Below are 14,243 nucleotides of genomic sequence, written 5' to 3' on the forward strand. Positions count from 1 at the left end.
TCTGGCACTGGATCAACCGCCCAAACTGTGACGAGCAGGCAACAATAATGTTCAAGGATCTTTATGGCGCGCAAAAGTGACACTCAATCAGGTTGAAGCGGTAGCTTTTGGTCATTTTACAATATCTCTAGTTATTTCCAGTTATGTCCAATAGTTCTAACCATTTCCTTTTGCTATTTAAACACCCTTGGTGAATACTTCGAAATATCTTGAAATCGATTGCAAGTATTCTCAAATAGTTTTAAACTATGTTTTTAATGATTTCAAGACATCTCGCAATCAAATTCAAGGAAGGCCCATCTCGAAATCCATAACAAACTGTCTTGAAATCCATTTCAAGTAGGCACTGATTTCATTTCAAGACCTCCCGAAATCCTTTTCAAGTTAGCTCGAAGTCGTTTCCGCTTCCGTGTGAATAGTCATTAATCATTCCGTTTTCATCAAATGTCCGACAGTGCTTGCGCCCGTGGAATGGCGGAAGCGGAAACGTTTTTAGGATATCTTGATATGCATGCATAGTGACATCTTAAAATCGATTTCGACTTGAGATATCTCAAGACAGATTTCAAGATGACTTTGAAATGGATTTTAAGATATTTGAAGTGATATTAGATATGAATTTAAATTTAAGTGTTGTGTATTTACATTTAACCACATCGTCAAAGTGCATAATGCCACTTGTGCGCGCCGTACGTGACTTTGGCTTGGCAGTACATCCAACATCCGGCAGTGACATTGCTGTGCAGTCCGTATACCAATGCCCCACGCAGGGACCTAGGCGGAGCTGAAAACAATTTCCGAGTTAAACATTCATTCCCTTGTGACGCATGTGTTTTGGCGCTGGTTCATAGTTACCCTCATGTATGACGAGCCTGCAACTAACATGATCAAGATGGTAATCACAGTCAGAGTTTAACTTGAAATGTTCTTGGAAATACATCATACATCTGGCAGTGACATTGCAGCAAGCACGAATAAGGAAGTGGGGGAGTCATCCCCCCTGCCCCCCCCCCCCGCCTTCCTGTATGTTTGGGAAAAAGCCAAAGCGAACATGTTTCGTTGTATACGTACCCATAAATTGGTATCAATTTGCCAACACTGACCAAATAACTATCTAACTATACCTATTATTCAATATAATAATAAATACACCGACGTTGAACTTCATCAATCTACATGTACATTCAATCTCAAGGAAGTAAAAATGTTCAATCCAACAAGCACCCGTAATTGGACTGTGCAGACTATGTAGTGTGGCGTATAACAAGGGGAGGGGGGGTGGGGGCAACTTCCCCCGCTTGAGGCCTGTGCCAGCCCCTTGTGCTCCCCAACTCAGAAGAATCCACGCAAATTCGAGTGTCCAGTTAATTATTTTTCATTTTAATTTGACATTATGATAATCAAGTAGGTCTATAACAAGTGCAGATAATAATTGCAAATTTAATAAGTATTACTCCTAGCTAAAAATACATGTTTATACTAACATCAGATTATGGCAAATATTATACATGGCGCAAATAACAAAAACAATGCTTATGTTTATAAACCACAGTATTTGACAATGTTTGTTTACCGTCACGTATTCTACCTCCAACGCAACATCGTAGCTTTCCTGAAATAACAATTAAATTTGATCGGTGAATCAGAATATGAGAAAGTCCAGCATTTCCACCCTCACTGCTTATCGATGGTACTTTAACTATTCGTTAACGATATTCTTTGAATGATTTTATAAAAATGGACTCATTATATTGTGAGTAGCTGACTTTGAAATACATGTATATCCAAATGCATGCAAGTTCCCGTTCCGGTTTTTTTTTTTTTGGGGGGGAGGGGCTGGGCGGTCTTTTGGTTTATTTATGTTATCCTTTTGCATATTTTTTAAACAAATAAAGCCACTATGATTGTTGCATGCTTATTGCATATGCGGCTCGAAATCATAAATTGACAACAAGAAAGCTTCTGCCTCTAACTCCAAACTACATCTAACCAAAATGCACTATTAACATAGACTGGTGTCAAAGCTTATACAGTACCTATAAATACTACAACGCCAAGAGAGGCCAGGTACCACTCTCCATATAATGGCTTTACAGCATGCACGGGTTATATGCCGAGGATAGTCACGTGACTATAGAATAACTCGACCAGCAATTTGATGGTCCGAAATACCATGACACGAATAGTGTCCCTTTACAAGGAGATGAGTGGTTATGATGATGTGTGGTGTCCTATCCTTCGTGGTTGCTTGAGCGGTTTAGCTTTCGTCACTTGTTGGTTGTTACGGTGTTTCCTGCAGTAAAACAAAAGCGAAGAACAACAAGTTTGCATCTTAGGTTGTTGAAGAAAACTTGAAAAGCAAAACAATGTTCAATGAAAAAAACGTGCGTAATTCTAGATAAAATCTAAACGGGAACCTTGATCTATAAACATAAGGCGGTCTAAGCACAGAAGTCAGTTAACATTATCTTGCAACGATTTCCAGATGCGCAGACATAAATTAAATTGAGAATCGGAACTTTTTTATGAAACCCATACAAAGATTGATTAGACATTACCCGAGTATTGCCAGGCCATAATTAACTTAAACACACATTTGTACTACTTCATATTTTGATTATTTGAAAGAATGCACAATCATACATTTTACTATCCAATTGGATGGAGTGTTAGTTCTTGCATCACGCTAGAACAGATTCCATCTTTCTAATAATAGGAATACGCGGAGTTCTATGATGATTATTTTGAATCCTTGACAAGGTGGTATAGGTTTTGTTACACTGCCCTCATTGTTCGCTTACCATCACTACAGATCACTCCAGCATCGTGAGAGTGGCTACAATTTGTGTCCTCCCAGCAGTAGGAAGGGCAGTCGGTAATTTTCTGTTCAGAGCCTTCGCACGCCACGCCGTCCATATGGACGGGTCCGCTACCCTGCCCGAAGTGGGCAGCGGACTTGGCCTCCAGTGCGCCTGAGAAACCGAGCTGTCGGCAGACGATTCCCGCATCCGTCTCGTTCCAATTGGTGTCACAGATGGTGCCCCAGCTGCCGCCACGGTATATCTCCACTCGGCCGCTGGTGCGAGATCCGCCGACCAACCGAACCACATCTGATCATATAACAATAAAGACATTGTCTCAATTTTATTTATTTTTTTCGATTAAACCACAAAGGCCGAAGCTGAGGTTTGCAGAATTGCTAATGTTGCTAGCATCGGGACATTGGACGATGGCTTCTGGCTATAGCGCCCCTGAACAAAATAAATGACAAATGGAGAACTGCCAATATAGGGCTGGATAGCTCAGTCGGTAGAGCACCGAAACGGCAACACGGAGGTCGCATGTTCAAACTCCGCTCCAGTCAATTTCGTTGTTCAATTAAAATAAAATAAAAAACAATGACGAGTCACAGTCTGCCACCTTCATCGGGGAGTGGCGTAATGAAGAAAGGACCGATGGGTAACCCACCCTCACAACTCTATTTGTGAAAAGAGTTAATCGTACGCTATACTAAGCAACTCAAGGTTGCCATTTAATCTATGGTAATCTATGGGAGACGATTCCTATGCTTTGTCGGGAAAAACTATTTTGTGGGGTTGTAAATGATAACAATTCTTTCAGATGTTTCATTGGAGTCCATTGATTTGTTGCTCAGTTAATTTTTTCACTTTTTGGGAAAGGCTTTTGTTTGAAGTATGTATTTTGGGGATGAGTACCGGTATTTAATTGACTTTAATTGTATATCGGCGACGGTGCCATATCACAAATACCCTGGAGATAGATCATAATGACACGGGAGTTACTTAATGTGCAATAAGTTGGAGGTGAATGACATGGAAACTAAAGAGGGCGGAGTATTTCTTACCAGATCTTGGTTTACAAACGACTCCTGCTACAGTTGAGCTGCTGCATTGCTGAGAGCCGGTACAGACAAACGGACAGTCAGCCAGCCGTCGTTCAGTTCCAGTACAGGCGACTCGATTCATCACGATCGGCCGGTCACTCTCTCGGCTGGACAACCCCGTTTTAGCCTCCAGAGCCCCGTTGGAGCCGAGCTGATGACAAACGGTGGTGGCGTCCTTCATATCCCAACTGCTATCGCAGACTGCACCCCAAGCATCATGGCGGTAGATTTCCACTTGGCCGCTCCATTTGTCATCACCACCCACCAATCGAATCTTGCCACCCCAGACTGACAGTTCAAACGGAAATTGGGATTACTTTTGCTACTGATGCTTGAGGACATTTCTTGGTCAAATATTTGTGAATTTAAGATAAGCTTCTGAGGGAAGGACATAATATATGATTGCAGAAATCTTTCCCCAAACTACGTGTGAAACACAAAAACACGCACTAGATGATTGTGCAAATACCGTCAATTCTTTAACGTCTTACCCTATCCTGACGGTGGTGTTTCATGACTCAAGTCGCCTAACCAGACGTATTCCCCCCCTTCCAATGATGGTTGTTGTCTGACAATAATGATGATTCCTTTGTCTTTGACTACATCCAGGCTACTCAACTCAGATTTCCCACTCAATTTGCAATATGAAGGTCATTATCCAATCTGTGATCCAAACCCATCGTTTCCTATGATTTGTACTGGGCATTGACAGAATGCAACAGAGCTGGACCAACACGAGTCATCAGTCAGAAAAGAAACGAATAAACACACCCAGCAAGTGATATCAGCCGACAATACCATCATCCCAACTCCCAACCCTCAACTTCCATGACCTGGATACTGACACAGGTTTTATGAGGGTCAAAGCAACCGACACTGCACACAAAAACGGTGTTAGATTCAACACCGGTGGTATCTTTATAGGACCACCGGTGTTGAATCTAACACCGTTTTTGGACACCGGTGGTATCTTTATAGGACCACCGGTGTTCAATTTACACAACAATTTTTGTAGTGTACCTAAATAAAATTGAAACAGTCAGATACTGGCATGATCATTCGGCCTGCATCGGACTCACTGTTACATCAGTATGAGTTCAACATAATTATAGATATGACTTGTATTAATACAACTTCCTCCGGGTTCTAATAATTTTTCATCACAATATGAAACTCAAGTCAGTGCCCGCATTTGGTTCTTATAGCGTTGGAATAAGCCTAGACCTCTAAACTGATCGTACCATAAAAAAAATATCATTTACACCAAAATGACTAGCGGTATCGTCGCCTTCATACGGCGACTTAGATTGTTTAGATGGGCACATTTGTATTACCTCGACATCCGAGCACTTCGAACCTCAGATAATACCAAGTAGAGCTACTCCATGTGAGTGGAAGTATGCGGAGGAATCTTGCCATCAGTACCACGGGGAACGTCACATTCACAGGTTGTCCACTACCATTGTTCCCATTCAACTGGAAAAATATATATAACAATTTACAATATCACCACCAACGCAACATCAGGTAGCTCAAAATATTCGTTATACGTACGTCGGGCTTCTTTGCTATCTGAAGAGCTGCGCCGATATAGGAAGATGCTAAACATGTTTTTGGCGCTATTTCCTTTTAACATGAAAGTTCAATTAAATGCCTGTAAACACCTTCGGTGATGTGAATGATGATCTGATTCAGAGTGGCTTGTGACAATTAAAAATTGTACTTCATATAAGTTTCACTCTAGAAATTTTTACTCTAGAAATTATGTTCAAATTTCCATAATTCTTATGTCACTTCCGTTTCCAAGTCTGAGATGTACGCGACGTGAAGAAAACATAATGAACAAAGTATTCGCCTTGATACCATTGGCGTCGATCCAGGGGAGGGGGAGGCGCTGGGGGGGGGGGGGATGATCCAAATAATGTTTGCGCTGCAGGGGAAGACGGCGATGGCGCTGCCCCCCCCCCAATAGTTTATCACAGTGCATAATAGATTATTACCAGTTACATATTGTATCTTACCAATATTATTCGGTACGTGTAATAGCGCTTAGAAATTGGTCTTCCACACCCATTTCATGTAAATAAAAACACACTGGAAGGGTTTGGTTTAAAACGCGAATACGTGTACCATTAAATACATGTTTGAAAAGCTCCCCATAGAGTCAGGTGGCGTCGACCCCCCCCCCCCCCCCTCGCTTTACGAATGCCCATGCTACTTGCCCCCTCAATGTTGACAAGACATCACCGCCGGTGCTTGAGTGTAAACGGATATCGCGACCCGAGCTTAAGTCAAAGGAAATGCAGATCAAAGGTTTGTTTAAATTTACAACTACACGTAATTTGACATCAAACCAGTACGAGACCCAATCGTTTCAGGTTGAACAGAAAAAAGTGTTCTTTTTTAATTGCGAGTTAACGTAATACTTTTAGGCCTACCTTTGCAAATTAACGCAATTAGGGCCTAAACGTTTGCGAAATGACGCACTAACATAAACGCGATAGTTTTGCGAATTGACGCAATATTTTGTAACAGTTAACGAAATAGGCGTGATGGAATAGTTTAGCAAAATTTATTAAAAGCAATAAAACTTTTACATATTAACCAAATAGCTTTGCGAACTAACTCGATAGGTTTTTTTTTTCAACGCAAAAGTATTGCGTAAAACGCATAGCGTATAAATACATCGAGTTCTTTAGCAAAAAAATATGCTATAATAATATTACAATAAAAGCAATACTTCACTTCTTTAAACCTGGAACGATCGAGATTCCGTACGATTGGCCTTCTGTTATTCACTGTCCATATGGAATGTGAAAACTAGAAAATCGATCTTGACGGGATCCTAGGCTCACCTGTACGGTCTGTCCTCTGTCAGTTAGTTTCTGCCAATCATTGGACTCGCCCGTATTACTGTAGTTTACAGCAAAGGTTCGGATATGATGCGAACTGACTCCCTGCACGATGACCCCCGTGATGGCCGTGTACTGACCGAGGTCTACCTGGATCCATTGACCCTCGGGCTTTCCATACGGGCATAGCCACCAACCAGTACCTGTGGGGAATAAAACAAAAGACCATGGCATTCAAAATAATATAGAACCAAATACTACAGGGTTTCCTTAAGGAAAGTACAACCGTTACGGAGTGATTATGACAATTATACAGTGGCGGTTCTATGGGGGTCGGGGGGGGGGGGGGGGAGGGGCTAGGGGGGTAAGCCCCCCCCAAAAAAAAAATCCTTAAAAAAAAATGCACTAGCAAAATGTAAGCCGAGAATGTGACGTTCTTGCGAACGGTCTCCCCCCAAATAAATAGTCGTGAGAGAGGTGCATTTGTACACTTTAGTTAATATAGTGTGCCTGATTGTAGCATTTTATCAGCGCTCCCCATTGAAAATATGGCACGAGCCGCCCCGCACCCCCCCCCCCCCCCCCCCCCCCACAGCTATTGATTTTTGGAGGCCTAAGTGTCCGAAAAAAATAACCGGTCTACATTTCAGCACGCCTCTCTAAAAAAAAATCTGGATCCACTTTGCTAGCCCCCCAAAAATATTGGCTCTATAACCGCGCCTGCAATAGTGCATATTTTGTATTGGGATTTGCGCCTGTAAATAGGTTTTAATCTGAATTCACTCCTGTTCTGGGGGACTGAGTATAACTCTTTGTTTATCCTGAGGGACCCGGACCCCCGGTGTCAGTTGTTAGATGTTAAATGAGGAAAATGAGGTTTTGCCAGAGGCTGCTCGCAAGGCCAACACGATTCTTGAACGCTTCATAATTAGCGACGAGGCAGGATTTTCCATGAATGACGAGGTTTATACACAGAACGTAAGACAATATTTTCAACAACCGACAAAATACACAACCGTTTAATTTTGAAAGGAACGACAGTTGCACTTAACTCTATGTTCGTTTAGGAATTTGAGGTAATGTTCTCATGATTGGCCCTTTTTTCATTGAGGAAAACATACAAACTAACGTCTACTTCGATATGATAAATAATCGGGTCGTTCCTGTCCTTGCATCAAATTTTCATCGTCTGATTGGAGGAACTTATCAATATCTGTGATGGGCACAATCGCAAAGCGTTTCCTGTAGAGTCTTCGCCAAAATGCGAAAGCGCATCGAAGCAGAGACACGCCAAACTTATTAGGCGCGCAGTGGCACATTTATGCATAGACGGGCCTGGGAATGCATCCTCAGGGACGGAGGACCATGTGGAATAAGTTGGTCAATACGAACAGTCAAATTGTTGTATGAGCATGAACAATGCGGCTGCCAAGAAGACAACCAAGAAGGTGACGACACAATGTGAAATTTAAGTTTATTCTAAATTAAATGTTTGTGAACTCAAGGATTTTGTCATTAATTAACATGTATCAATTCACAATTGAGATCCCACAGAATAAACAAAGATTACTCATCCCGAACAGAAATGACTTGCAACAGGCATGACCTGTGTACTGACGCAACTTCAAATACCAAATTTGTATTATTGTCATTTGAAGGTCGTTTGTAATCACAATTTTCGTAACTTTTTCGTTGTTGCGGAGCCTAAAGGATCAGTGACAGGAATTCGCGCTACAGACTTGAGTTAGTGATGTTGATTTTGTTTTAATGACAGTAAACTAATGACGATTTTTTGTTTTGTACCCATGAGGACATGAGAACGCTAATGTTACAAAACAAGTTAATGCACTGACAAATAAATCGTAACACGGACAGAGTGATACATAGAATCGGTTTTAATTTAGGTCAAGTTTATGGTGAATGCATGGACTATTCTGGGGATAGCCTTATCGCCCATCCCTGGCCAAAAAAAGTGTGCGATAGATCGCTGGGATTTACATAAGCACTCGAATACAGGATATACGCGGTCTGACTGTAGCATGAGTATTGCTGCTTTCATGTATTGTCATATACATGCGGCGTGGTGTGCTCACACAGAATCTCGCCATGCAGCTTTCTTTCAATTTCAAGAACAGTTTCAGACTATTTTAACTCTCCAGCTGAGGAGTACAGGGTGCAAGCAATAGTTCAAATAAAATACTGAGAAAAGTAAGCTGTCTTGCGGAGATTATCCGGAATCCACGGAGGCTTTTTTGTTGATGTTGGATGACCTCTTTTTATATTTAGAAACTTAGACAAAACGACATTTTTGGGTTATAGATATGTAGGATCATTTGCATGTATCTCAGAAGTAACCAACCAAATTATTTCTTTTTTTTGATAAAAGATCGTAGGGTACTAACCACCCCGTGATGTTATTTCGTTTGGCTTGCTGCCATTGCGAAGAAATCAAGAAATGGTGGTGATTTTCAACGATCAGTCAATTGCCTTTTTTTTTAAATACAGAGTACCATGGGCGAAATCGTGTTTCGTGGTCACAAGGTTGTGCATGGTTTTTCAATGGTTTTTTTTTGCGAAAAAAAATTAGATGTAGTTTCAACTGGTTAGGTTTAACGTTTAAACATTCATCTTTAAAATTTGAGAGGTGTTATTATTGGAAACGAACAATGCATGAAAATCAAATGAGCCTAAAGCCTTGAGAAAGAAAGGGGCTGGTCATATTGACCAAGAATGGAATCCATAATTAAAACAATCAAAATGCATCGTTAATTAGTATTTTTTTTTTTACAAGTTTCTAGTTGTTTTTAGAGTCGGGCCTACACAATTCCTATGTCTTAACTCACAAGAAAAGGGAAAAACACAAATTAAGCAACAGTTGCAGACTACTGCAATGAGAGTAGCAATCAATGAGACTTACCATTCAGTCGGGCCTTGCTTGGGAGCCAACCTGAGCCGAATGAGCCTGACGCCGTCAGGCTGGAATCAGGGATGGCCCCACTGGCCATCCCCAGTGGAGAACTCGTACACGAAAGACCTGAAATGACACAAAATATATCGGATACAAGGTATCATTTTTTCATTCCCATTTTGCCTGCCAAATAAATTTGTTTATGGGACCACAGCATGAATTTTTGCGCAACCTTCTGTTTTTCTAAAATGCAAGAAAACCATAAAACATAATTTCTAGTATAACAGTTTTTGCATTAAACATTCAAGTATTCAATGCTTTTCTTGACAACTGAATGACTGAATGCGATGTTGCAAACCGCTTCAGCCTGAGTTTTTGGAATTTCTGTCCAAAGTTAGATAGGACCCATCGAATTTGCTCATTGAATGATGAGTGCAGAACGTTTACTCATTGACTTACTGTAATTTACTGTAACAATCACGAATCGCACAAAAACCCGGAAATTTGCTTCATCCAAAAAGTCCAAAATTAAGACATCTTTGAAGCAGCTTTATAAGGAATGGACACTATTGATTTTTGCAAAATTCAAGATGAAAAATAAAAGAAATCATTACATATCATACTTGATTGTAAGTAAATAATAGGATCATGCAATGAGTGAATTTAGTGCGCCTTGCATGCTATCATTTTCGAGAAAAGAGTCATTATCATCTTTTAATCGGAATGGTTACGACAAAACCATTGCACTTTTACCAGGAACCCATATACTTTGCGTCGAGAAAAAAGAAGTTACATTTTCAAGTATATCTACTTTACTTAGTTTTTAATATTGTATCGGTATTTCTTGAATGTGATAGGGCCTATATCCCCGCTCCATTCCCTTTCTTGTTTTCTATTTGTATCAAATTCAGAGAATTGGGACTGCATAAAGCCACAGTATAGCTTCATATTTGTAGATTATGGTTTAAATTACAGGGGTGGGGATAAAATGCACAGATAATAACTGTTACCGCATGTGTCCCTTCATTCAAAGGAATACAAGGAGTGGACCCCCCCCCCCCACCATCGGAACGCCACACGGCAAACACATAGGGGTACAAACAAAATATTAATTTCATGTGCTTATACCTGATATGCTTGAGCTGCTTGCCTGGTCTTGTGACGTCACATCTTGCACTACAGGATGGGCCGAGCATAATTCTAAAATACAAAGTCGAAATTGGAATACTTTAATTTTCATTCTTTTTAACTGGAATAAACATTGACAGACAAAATGATAGGCGCAAAATGCGTCTCGTGTTTTCAGGCAATGGTTTGGGCATTCTGATAGCGCCGAATCCAATGGATTCGCTTATATTGTACGAAAACTATGCGGATACAGTAGTAAAGTGATGAGGCATCAACTAGTGAAACTATGTTCAATACAAATAAACTATGAAATGAAAACTAACATGACGACAATGTTTTTAAAATGTACCGTCCCAGTTATTTTCAATTTCCAACCCCCAAAAATGGATTTATTGTTACGTGTGCACACGTTTTGTGCTGGGATCATGATGCTTGTAACTGTAAACCACAGACATACACAGTTTCAGCTATGGAAATCAGTTGCCTGCTTACAGGTTTCCATGTGCTGTTGTTTTTTTTTTTACAATAGAAAATAATCTGTAAAATTACAGTTGACAATGAAAAATTCAATTCAGTTTCACACTTACGTGAGGGCGCAGTGATGGTGATCAGCGTGGCAGCCAACACCAGCAGATTTGATGCAGAGAAAGACATTGTTTAGGAATACGATGAGAGAAAGTTATACAAACGTCTTCAAGAGAGATCAGCTGGAGCCGAGTGTGAACCGACGGAGGTTGGTAGATCGGTTTATATATCATGGTGCTGGGCATGATGTGTCGGGGTTAAAAGGTGCTGTTAGCTGAGCAGATATATAATCCGTCTGGCTTTCATGGAATAAATCCCCCGAGACGTTGTCTACGTGGGTCTATTAGTGTTGCTGGGAATCTGTATCGGGGACTTCCGACTTGGGTAAACGAGTGCGTAGCATCCGAAGGGGGGTTAAGGGTGGCATTTACATCCCTCTTTCCCAACATTTCTCAACAAGTGCCCTTTTTTAACATTCCGCGAACGTCGAACGATTTCACAATTTAAAATGTACGATCTTGCATTCTGAGGCAGTTCAGTAACTTTAGTATTCCATTCATTATTTTGACCCCATTTTACTAGTATCAACATTAGTCAGCGGCTATATTGGGGTGGGGTGGAGGGAGGGGTATTGCAAGCCCCAACCCCCTCTTGATCCGCTACTGGATTACGAATACATATGTTTCATCTATTATCACTCAGTTGCACAAAATCGCCATGACAAGTCTGTCATAGAAACCTGACTATAGGGACGATTTAACTTTTAAAAAAATCTGGGCGGGACCAATAAGGCAAGGTCAAATGGGTGAACATTGGAAGTCATTATTTCTTCATTTTCTTGTGACGAACGTGTTCTGGCACTAGATCAAACGTGAAAATTAAGACGAACCAGCAACTGAAAAAGTTCAAGGATCTTTATGATGCGCAAAGGTTAAACATTCATTTCCTTGTGACGCATGTGATTTGACACTGGCTCACAGTTACCCTTATGTACGACGATCCTGTAACGAACATGCATGTTCAAGACGTTCATCCAAAACAGACTTAACCTCTGACATTGTCTGGGCAAAATATCAAACATCTGGTAGTGACATAGTATGGAGTACCAACGCACCAAATTGCTCACGTAGGGAGCTAGGGCGAAAACAAGTCCCGGCTTCAAACATTCATTTCCTTGTGACGGATATGTTTTGACACTGGCTTTCTGGTTCATAGTTACCCTCATGTTTGACGAGCCTGTAACTAACATCCATGTTCAAGACGTTCATCCAAAACAGACTTAACCTTCAAATGTTCTGGGCAATTTATCAAAAATGACAGTGCAGCAACATGTGGTTGCAGAGCAGTAAGTAGGCCCCAGATCAGTTGCCCCCTTTATTCAATTCAATTCAAACACATGACAGAAATGGAAAATAATATAAGTATTGAACAGGATATAAAGGCTGCTAGAGGTGTCAAAACCTTGAAAGCATAGCTTGTATCAGGCACGCCATTACACATCACGATGTGTTATGCTGCCTATGGAGGGGGGGGGGGGTCATCAGCAAATCAATGCTAAAATGTAGACAGGTTTTTTCCTCCGGACACGTTATTGGCCTCCGTAAACTTCAATGGAGGCGATGTTTAAATCCGATGATACCCCCGTATCTCAGCTGGCTCAGTCCGAATGTTGTACACAAGCGGACATTATTACCGATATATAGTCACAGAGTAGGGGGGGGGGTTACATTATTTATAATATATTTCTATGCAAAACATAAAATGTGAGTCAGAGGAAATTGGGTGACTTTTCATGTAACGTTTATCAGGGGTCAATGAATATGGTATCAAAAGCAATTCTGTGGGATGGTCATGGTTGGGATGGCAACCGATTTAAAAACATTGGTAATCAATTAATTTTGGTCCTTTTTGTAGTCCCCGAGGGGCCAACCTACTATCTTCTTTGTGCTTGACTCACTGTCTCTCACTTGTGAAATAGACTTGCATAAGTCTCACCTTGGTCCCAAAAATTACTCTGCTGGTCCCAGAGGGCCAGACTACAGTCTTCTTTGTACCTAACACACTGACTGACACACTCACTGACCCAAATAGTTCAATAGTTCATAGAGACCCCAAAGTCACAATTTGTATACTGTATTCACGTACGTTTATTGCATTAAAAGGAAGTAAATAATCAATATTATAAAACAAGACAAGCATTTCAACGTAATAAATCGTAAAAAAAAAAACAATCATAAGAATCCACCTGGGGGTCCGACTATGACAAGGCAAGGAGGCCTCTTAAGTGTGTCCAGTTAATTATTTTTCTTTTTATTTTGGTAATATGATAATCAAGTACTAGGTCTATAACAAGTGCAGTTATAAAGTAATTGGAAATCGAATAAATATTACTCCTACTCCTAGTTAAAAAGATTTGTTTATTCTAACAAACGATAATGGCAAATATTATACATGGCACAATAACACAACAATTATTAAGTTTATCAACCATAGTATTTGACAAAGTTTCTTCACCGTCACGTATTCTACCTCGTACGCAACATCGTAACTTTTCCTGAAATAACACTTAAAGTTGATCGGTGCCCCAGAGCATAAGAGAGTCCACAATTTTCACCCTCACTGCTTATCTACTGTGCTTTAACTTTTCGTTCCCCAATTTCATTTGAACGTATTTATATCAATGGACTCATTCTACTATGAGTAGCTGACTTTAAAAATATCCAAAAGGGATGCAAGTTCAATAATATAATTGATTATCGATTCCACTCCTGTTCCGTTTTTTGGGGTGGACTTTTGTGTAGTCTTTTTGTGTTTTCTTATTATCATTTTGTATATATATATATGTTTTAAACAAACAAAGCCACCATGATTGCTGCATGCTTATTATGCGTATTGTATATGCTGCACACAAACATACATTGACAAC

General features: G+C 40.4%; 1 protein-coding gene across 1 annotated transcript; it reads right to left on the reverse strand.

Annotated features, from left to right (window-relative positions):
* Positions 1-1,880: 1,880 nt before the first annotated feature.
* Positions 1,881-11,446, reverse strand: LOC119738138 (neurotrypsin-like). Its single transcript, XM_038212883.1, has 8 exons — positions 11,380-11,446; positions 10,793-10,864; positions 9,674-9,790; positions 6,760-6,959; positions 5,239-5,380; positions 3,866-4,192; positions 2,802-3,110; positions 1,881-2,293 (listed from the first exon to the last, which is right to left on the reverse strand). Exons 1-8 carry the CDS (start codon positions 11,444-11,446, stop codon positions 2,268-2,270), a joined length of 1,260 nt encoding a protein of 419 aa, XP_038068811.1. The 3' UTR covers positions 1,881-2,267.
* Positions 11,447-14,243: the final 2,797 nt, after the last annotated feature.

The sequence above is a fragment of the Patiria miniata genome, unplaced genomic scaffold, assembly GCF_015706575.1.
Source record: "Patiria miniata isolate m_02_andy unplaced genomic scaffold, ASM1570657v1 HiC_scaffold_3, whole genome shotgun sequence".
NCBI lineage: Eukaryota > Metazoa > Echinodermata > Asteroidea > Valvatida > Asterinidae > Patiria > Patiria miniata.